The sequence below is a fragment of the Perna viridis genome, chromosome 5 (assembly GCF_037379345.1).
Source record: "Perna viridis isolate PV_CMFRI_1.1 ecotype Kerala chromosome 5, ASM3737934v1, whole genome shotgun sequence".
In the NCBI taxonomy this organism is placed as follows: Eukaryota; Metazoa; Mollusca; class Bivalvia; order Mytilida; family Mytilidae; genus Perna; species Perna viridis.
In genome coordinates this window covers 37309446-37318546 of record NC_142449.1, presented here as the reverse complement: position 1 = coordinate 37318546, position 9101 = coordinate 37309446, and the positions used below count along the sequence as shown (strand labels likewise).

Genomic DNA, 9101 nt, shown 5'->3' with positions numbered 1-9101 from the left:
CATGAAATGATGATGAAATGAAAAAAGGGATGGAACACAAGGACAATGGGGTCGACAAATTTTGATTGCCACTGGAAATAGGGAGAGGTGGGTAAGGTCGGGCAGTTTAGCCTCCTGTGGCGGAGCCCTATGGTTCCTGCTCCGGGAGAAGACCATAGTAGGGTTCTTTAACGTGCGAGGAACGTGGCATCTTTCCCAACACGGTGCACCACTATGGTTTGCGGTCAGGTTTTCCGTATTATAGCCTGACAACCCCAGCATGTAACTCGCCAGGGGTACCCCATTCCACCACCTGGGGCACACATCCCAGTTGCTCTGTGGGCAGAGCGCCCTAGTCCCCGGCTATTGTTCTGAGCACTATTCAGTCGCCTTTGACGACAAGCTTAGCGCTGCTGCAAGCCTATTCTTTCAACACCCGGACCTGCACGGGGATATTGCTATTGAAAATATAATTTATGTTCTTTGCACTATATTTTAACTACCTTATTTAACATGTAATATATCTGCAAAAAGTCATTTCACCATTTGTCTGTTTTCTTGCTTTTGATGATATTGTAATTTACTAATATTGCAGCATACGTTATAATTTAATTTTAATGTGGTTCTGTTGGTATGCATGGGCGGATTCAGAAAACTATTAAAAGCGGGTTCTTGTATATCAGCTGCTCATCTTTGACAAAATTTTGCACATATTTTTCCAACATTTTTTTTTTTTTGGGGGGGGGGGTGGGGGGAGGTAAACTGCTATTAATTTAGTGACTAAAAACTAATATTAATTCTCGGTTCACTCCTTTCATAAGACCTTCATGCTTAGATGTATTTATTTCATCCTGAAACAATTTCATGTCTGTTTGCTTTGGAATGTTTTTATATACTCCCACATTTTTCGACATAACTGTATATCGCATACTGAATCACCTTATTTACTTTGCCTGTGTCTACGCAATACCTGCATGAATTCTCTGTTGCCACATGAATATGAAGTGGAACCATACTTAGCTAGAACGTTAGGTAAATTTACTACTGTAAAGCAAATTCACTGTTAATTAACTGACGCCCAGTAAAGAGATGTTGCCATGCATGCACGTATCCACTCTACAATTCTTACGTGTTAACAATTTAAATACGAATATAAATTGTATTGTTCTTCCATTTAAATGAAAGTGAATCCGTTTATTGTTTAAGTGTTCTAGGTGATATCCTATATCTGTCTCAGTTATGTAGGTTTAAGATATGTTCAGGGCTAGTAAACTCTTCCATTGTCACGCAACATATATGTTGGGAGGATTTTTAACAGTGTTTACATGGCATATCAGTAGAATGGCTGATGCATCAAATCAAAAGGTATTTCTCGGATTTGTGCATTGATATGTGTTATTAGAATATTCTAATTCTGGGCGGACTTTGTTGGCGTTTTCGTGGTTTTGTTAAATGCTATATGATGTTGATACTATTGAATGGAAGTTCCTTTAAATCTAGACTGGTTATATAATTCGATCGAATTAACCTCAGCAAACTTTTATCGTTAAATATTCAAGTTGGATATTTTTGTATTTCAGCCTTAGTAAAGTGAACAATGCATCATTTTCAAACGTTGGATACTGACGCTTTTCAGATATTGTCAGAAAAATATATACTTTGATAAGCAAAATGTTGTCATCTAGGGCCTCTAAATCTGACCTTGCACCTTTCGAAAGTGACGAAAAGGATAGGACCAGGTTACAAGCAATAGCTGTACAAAAACAGCTTGATGAAGTTTTAAAACAAATTGACGAAATCAAACTTAAAAGAGATGGCTTAAACAATGACATTTCTAAGCTGAAACAAGATAAGAATTCTATACATATGGATATCGCGAAAGTGACTTCCGATCTCTTTAAATTAAACGAAAGCTTGTGTTCTAATACTATGCATATAAGGGAGCTGGACGCACTAGAAGTTGAATATAACAGACAACTGGACAAACTGCTAAGAGGCTCAGAGTTCCTGGTTAGGAGCATGTCAAGGGCAACGGCAGATATCGAAAAATATCACGAAGCAAGGTCCCCAAGAGTTTGAATTATTGTGGGTCTTTTAAGTACATGTACTTCATCATATTTTGTCATTTGAGTTTGTCTTTCTGTAAGACTAACATGTGTAGTGTATTTTGTGGGTGTTCCCTTCAAGGAAGGGGATATTATTCGGTGAACATAGTCTTTATTTAAAAAGACAATGTCACTTAAGATATAAAATGTAAGTAATACGATTCCCAGCACGATATAACATCACATATATAAGATCTGAGGCATGAACTATAAGACCGATAAGGTGCGGACAAGAGGCAGTAGTTGTACCGGAGATGCAATAGAATGGAAATCATTTGACAATAGAAACGTCTTGAACAAAGAATACTTTGAACACCTCACCAAAAAAAGGAACTTGGACATTTACTCACAGAAAAAAAAAGAAACGAATAGCACAAGTCCAACAAAAACTACGGGAACATGGGTAATCCGGAAGGGGGAACAAATATCTTTGACCGTTGGAAGTCGTTGGAAACGGAAGAAGACTATACTGAAACTTCGCAAATTACACTTTCAAGTTTTTTTAACATAATGACGGAGGTTCAATTTTTTTCTAATTAATATTTCATTTACTAAAAGTATGACCATTATTTTTTTCTATTTCAAGTAGGTGATGATAGCAGTCATAGCAAAACCGTTATTTTGTTTTTTCTATTTCAAGTCGATGATGATCGGAGTCCATCTTTCCTTATTACTTAAAGCTGCATTAGCTGTCAAATTTGTTCAGTTCTTATTCTACTGAATTTTGCTGATTGAATAAAATAAGTTTGTAGTATTGCAATTGGAGCAATCAGTGTCGATAATACCTTCAGAATATTGTGAAAATAACGTGTTTTTTTATCAGAGAAGATCGATAGCTCTGATCTAATTATTTTTCGCCATTACTTCTGAAGATTGCTGACAGGACATACACGTGGGTTAACCTTGGTAAAAAATAACAATAACGGATACACAGGTAAGCACGTGTTTTGTTTTCATTTCTTTTCGTCTATTTCTTTAGTTTTCAAATGAATAATGACAATATTTGAGCCACATTATATCATAATACGTAAATTTCAAAAGGATCTTTGCGTTATATTCGAACTTTTTTTATTTTACGGCTCGAGTCCGTCGGTCTTCCCTGCCGTTGAAAACCATTTTCGCTTTGCAATCAGATTTGATATTTTAGAAGCGACCCTTACAGCACATGCGCGGATTAAGGTCACAAGAAGTCACATGCATACGAATTTATCTAGGTCGTTTTTTTGTCTTGCAAGACAATACATATATAGACACCGACACCTATTTCACGTATTTAATGCATTTTATGTGTGGATATCAAATGAAATTATATAGGAAAAGTACAAATTAGTAGAAATAATTGAAAGTCAAGGTATATTTCGATAGAAAAAAATTACGAATTTGACAGCTAATGCAGCCTTAACATAAAACTTATATAACGTGGTTTTGAAAATGCATTTTTAAAGTAGAATAATGTTAAAGTCTGGAATTAATAAAACTCCACCAACCTTATAAAATGAGAAGCAGTAGCATTCTACCTGTAGCTCTGTGATATTTATTTGACCTTGACCTTCGACCTCAAGGTTAACATTTTTTGCCTTAGGTGTTTAACATGTAATACATGGGGACGATACTTATGTAAATATGAACTTGGTTAACCTATTTTATACTGTTAAATTGACAAACATTGTACTGTTGATGAACTGAGAAAGAGGAGACTTAATTTCAGTTCACTAAAGCAGTTCTTCCAAGTGACATCCATTCATAGTGTAACTTCTATACATACAATAACTAGAAGTAAGTGCTAAAGGCTTGTAATGCCAGATATTTCCCTTAATTCTTTTTGCATACATAAAGTAGAAAGAAAAAAGAACACTTATGAGAAGTGTACACCTTTTATTTCAGAAAAAAAATAGTTGCTGGTTAATCAATGAAAAATAAATACTATAAAAAATATGTATTTTTTTCAATGTCACAAAATATAGTAAAATGTAAATTATAAAATGACATCATTCTATGAAAACACATCCATATTACCTGCAATCAATATTATCAATTAAAAAAATTCTTGGTAATAAATATAACAAAACTCATCAAACAAAGGAATGTGTTTTACTTCACATTGTTATCATGTAATAATTTAACTTCAGAAGTAACACACTTTCTGATTGGATAAAAATTTTGTCCATCAGCTCATAGACCAAATTTTGTATATTACTGTGACGTCACCAACCTATTCAATGGTTCACACCAGGATAAGGATAAATTATATTATGACTGTCATATTTTTTCAGTCTATTTCAAATAACCTCAATGCCTGTGGAATACACTTGTAAATAACCTACATGCAGTATTTTTAGTGTGCACCACATGATTGAGTTTATTTCTTCATGGACTGAAAAAATATAACATTCATTCCTTAAATAACCTAAAAATATCACAAAAAGCCACACAATCAACCATCAACAACTGGTAATTACATTTAAAGTAGTACATGTATCTGTTATATGAATCATTGCAGTGATTGGGATTGAAATTTTGAGAATTTGTCACTTTTAATGATATTCAGAACTCTAATGGGACATTATTCAACATCCATTATAAAAAATGAATCAAATGGGACAATTTCAGCAGGAATGATTAATAGGGCATGACCTCCTCCATTCTCATTACCATGAATGTATGTATAAGAGTATGTTTGACTTGTCGTAGGATCCTGATTGTCTCACCATATGAAGAATAACATAATTATAAACATAAACATTAATAACATACATGTACACTTGGCTGCATCTAAAAAAGAAGTAATTGATACATGTCAAAAACCAACAAAATTTATTTTTATTTTGTATTCAGAAACAGATACAAATCACATGACCAATTTTAGTTTGTCATGTGATTGTTGCAGTTTTGATATAAAACTTAAATAGGTTGTACATTGCATTGGCACTTTGAAAAAAGTTATCATATTTGATTTGTGTGATTTAAGAGTTAGGACTATAGCTCCTTAAAATATGGAGTTCATAGATCGAAAATACATTGTTTGTATGGTGGGTTTTGATGCATCACAAAGAAAGCTTCTACCATTGTTTGAGTAGGAATTTTATATGGATTTGTACTAACATTATGTTTATATGGATTTGTACTAACATTATGTGAAAAAATTAAATTGAACTTTGCATCCCATCTATTTATTAAAGTAATGTCAATGCTGAATCACATTTGTATTCATTGGTATGATTTTTGATACCATCTCAAAGCTTACTTCGCTTTAAAAAAAAATAGGATGCATTAAGTACATACAACCCCTGCTTTAACTCAAAAAATCAAAAAATTGAACATTCTTACATCTAGAAAAACATATTTGAAAAAACAAGTGAAACAAAACATGTACAAACAAAAAATGTGAAATGATAGTACAAAAAATGTATTAAATTAGAGGCTCTAAAGAGCCTAAATCGCTCACCTGGAAAATTTGAAATCATGTGGTTATATTATTTGATTATTTCAACATAATGTTTCAACAATGCCCTATACTTACATCCCTGCCATCCATTGAACCGCTTGAGCCAAGTAAAGGCAGAGATATAGGCCAAAATGTGATTTCCTACAGGGTTTAAACTGTAACTTTTGAGTAGCTGCAGCCACCTGCTGAGCCACACAAAATTGCGGATTGTTTGTAGAGGGCATCAAACCTATCAAATGTTTCAAAACATTGGCATCTGTGGTTTCAGAACAATTGATCTTTGAAAATTGGCCAATTAGAAGCATAAATATCCTCTGGCAACCATCTTGTTTACCCAGTAATCAAATGGAACTAAAAGTAGATAATGTGTAGAAACTGTGGGCTTGCCTACATCATTTCTTCCAAGTTTGGTTTAAATTGGTTAAGAAGTTTTCATGTAGTTGAGCACAATGTGAAAAATTTACCGACAAAAGATGCAAAGTGATAAATATAACTCACTGGAACCTTCGGTCCAGGTAAGCTAAAAAGAATAAATGTTTAAAAATTCTACATGCCCCAACTGTTGGTCAGACAAAACATTAATGAAGTCCTTCATACAACAAATAAAGCAAAAACAGTTATGATGATCTCATTAGAAAAATGATATATCCTAGGTGAAAGACTTTACTATCAACATATAAATCACACTGGGCACAATACTGTTGTATCACTGACGTATACGGAGAATAAATCCTGCTATAGCTAACAGCCCACAGCTCCAGCCAAATGTGACAAGATAGCCTCTCCATACCTCCATATCTCTGATATCCCAACCTACAAATATCGGAAATGGTTTAAAGAAGGCACAGCTCAGTGAGAAAAACCCTGATATAGTTCTTCAATGATATGAGTACATTGTTTCTGATTAGAAGGGGATCCAGTAATTCCAAAAAGGGAAATCCTGCTCCAGTGATTTCTACTTTTTCCCCCACCACAATGCAGAAGGTAACACAGAAATACTGATGGCAGCGAGTGTGTTTGAGTGTCCATCAGCCACACTTGACTTTGTGGATGAAACTCCCCGGGAAATCAATCCACAGATTTTGTTTAAATTTTGTTGGATTGTTTAATATTTTCAAAAAAGAACCAAAGCTTTCTGATAATATTGCATTGATGACAAGTGTCAATACAACATGGTGGAAACTAAACACAACAAATACAATGATTTATTATTCAAACTGCCGCATAAATAATTGATATTGATAAAGAGCAATTTAAAAAATAATGGCTCAGCAGAGAGTAAAAAATAATGGCTCAGCGGAGAGTAAAATAATGGCTCAGCGGAGAGTAAAAAATAATGGCTCAGCGGAGAGTAAAAAATAATGGCTCAGTGGAGAGTAAAATAATGGCTCAGCGGAGAGTAAAATAATGGCTCAGCGGAGAGTAAAAAATAATGGCTCGACGGAGAGTAAAATAATGGCTCAGCGGAGAGTAAAAAATTTGAAGTGACATGTATATTGTACTAGTTCAATTATGAAGTATTGCAGTCCTTAAAACAAGTTCCATATCAAGTAAATTTATAAAAAAATGTATTCTACCTACACAAGCATAAAAAATGTCTCAAATTTCCATTACCAGGGTTATTGCATTTATATTGGTGCACTTTATTCTTTGCAGAGTATAACAATGCACTTGCAAATTCATGCAATATATCTGATTCAGACAATATTCACTGAAAGAAATACAGAACATTTAATATTGCACAGAACAACTTGTTCATTTCTTTAAAGTGTTCATGAGGTTTTATTTTCAACTTTGTATGTGCACAAAATATGCACATGGTGGAAAAATAGCTTAACAAATTAGAAAAATTTTCTCTTGCAACATTGTTGAGATAAAGTGTACTTTACTATTTGGGTCTCAACAAAATTAAAATTTTCTGTGTTATGTTAATACTCATTCTATTAAATTCAAGTTTTTTTTTAAAATGAACTGTTAAGAACTGATAAAATAACTTAGAACCCTGATAAAGTAAAAGTACTGCATTGTTTGGTTGTACATGCATGTAAATGTAAACTTAAAAGGTTATGTTGAACTGAGAATCATTTCTATGGTATTTCTACCAGTATTTTGGAGCTTGCAATCAATAAGTTCCAATCAATATTTGGGTAACAACTGATATCTTCTAAAAGTTTAACAGCTTCTTAATAATGCTTGTAAGTTTTATGTTTCATTTTAATTAAAGGAGCTAGAGTGGTAGACCTAAGGTAATGAACACAACTCTTACAAATCATTGGAATGTTTGTATTCAGCATTTAACATCAATATCATGTAAGAATCAAAGTAACTTGGATTGATTTCATTCTGTGTCAAATGAAAGCTTGACAGGCTTTTGTGAAATTGAATATGAATACAAACATATCAATGATTACAGTGGTTATGTCCCTTAACCCTAGGCCTACCTCCTTAAGCAACTTTTCTGTGGACCAGTACAAATAAATGGTGGATCTAGGGGAAGGATCAAGGGACTGGAACTCCCTCCTTTTGTTGATTTCTTTTTAATTTTGTGTAAAAATAAACAAATATAGCCTGGACCCCTTTTTATGAATTAGCAGATCTCCCTCTTTTAAACATTCCTGCAATTTTTACCTCTACTAAGAATAGCTCTCATGGCTTGTGATCCATAGGTCATTGGTAAACACATACTGATGTACCTCATCCATTCTGGTATGGCTTCCAATGGCCAAATAATACCTGAAAATAAAACAGTGCAGAGTTTAAAACAACTTTCTACACAGTGTAGGCCAAAGAAAAACAAGTCTGAAAAAAATGGCAAATATCAAACCAATTCAAAAGCAGCTGTAAGAAATGACAACAGTGTCACCTCCACAAGGAATAATGCTATCTTTCTATGGAAATTGATCTCTGTTTTGTGTGTGTGTGAGAGTGTTTTTTTTAATCTGCAAGTGTTTTTACAAAACAAAGACTTGTAAGTTTCAAAAAAATCTTTTTTGCTACCTTGCAATGAAATGATCCTTTTGTATAATGGTCATGAAACTGAACCCTGAACAAACTGGAATCCTCTCCACTGTATTTATTTTGATGAGTGTAAATCTATGTTGAAATTATTATAATAATGACAAAGAAGTGGAATTAAGTAAGTCATTAAATAACTACTTACCACTGAGTAATAACATGGGATACACTGAACCTAAAGCTAACTGTATAGCTGATGTTTCATTGTCACATACAGAGGAAAATATTGCACCTGTAAAAAATCAGGCATTAATGGAATTTCAAGTGATATCTCATCATGTTCTGGTAAAAAAAAAGGGGATAGTAAAATGCTCAAATGGCCTAACTCAAAAACTACATTTTGGACTTTGCTGAAAATTGAATTCAATCTATATTGTATGGTACTAAACAATGTTGCGAAGTTTTTAAAAAAATCATTAATCTGTTCTCAAGTTATCTTCTGAAAACCGTCAGGGGACGGACACACAACTTTTTGGAGGGTACATGTATCACATAATACATCACCAAATTGTGTGGTGTGTAAAAAAATATGGAAAAAAACAGTACAAGTATGAATT

General features: G+C 33.5%; 1 protein-coding gene and 1 long non-coding RNA gene across 5 annotated transcripts in view; one reads left to right on the top strand and one right to left on the bottom strand.

Moving 5' to 3' along the window:
• The first annotated feature begins 1219 nt into the window (after positions 1–1219).
• Positions 1220–2653, top strand: LOC148617319 (uncharacterized). Its single transcript, XR_015922476.1, has 2 exons — positions 1220–1344; positions 1560–2653. It is a non-coding gene; the product is annotated as an uncharacterized LOC148617319 (long non-coding RNA).
• A 1286-nt stretch (positions 2654–3939) lies between these two features.
• Positions 3940–9101, bottom strand: part of LOC148617318 (ABC transporter G family member 20-like) — a 30643-nt gene continuing 25481 nt past the window's right edge. For all 4 annotated transcript variants that reach the window (XM_088584935.1, XM_088584936.1, XM_088584937.1 and 1 more), the window contains 3 exons: positions 8690–8776; positions 8158–8262; positions 3940–6342 (listed from right to left, as the gene is read on the bottom strand). In XM_088584935.1, the coding sequence (XP_088441061.1) occupies positions 6236–6342; positions 8158–8262; positions 8690–8776 (299 nt within the window). In that variant the 3' untranslated portion in view covers positions 3940–6235. The remainder of the gene's footprint in view (positions 6343–8157; positions 8263–8689; positions 8777–9101) is intronic.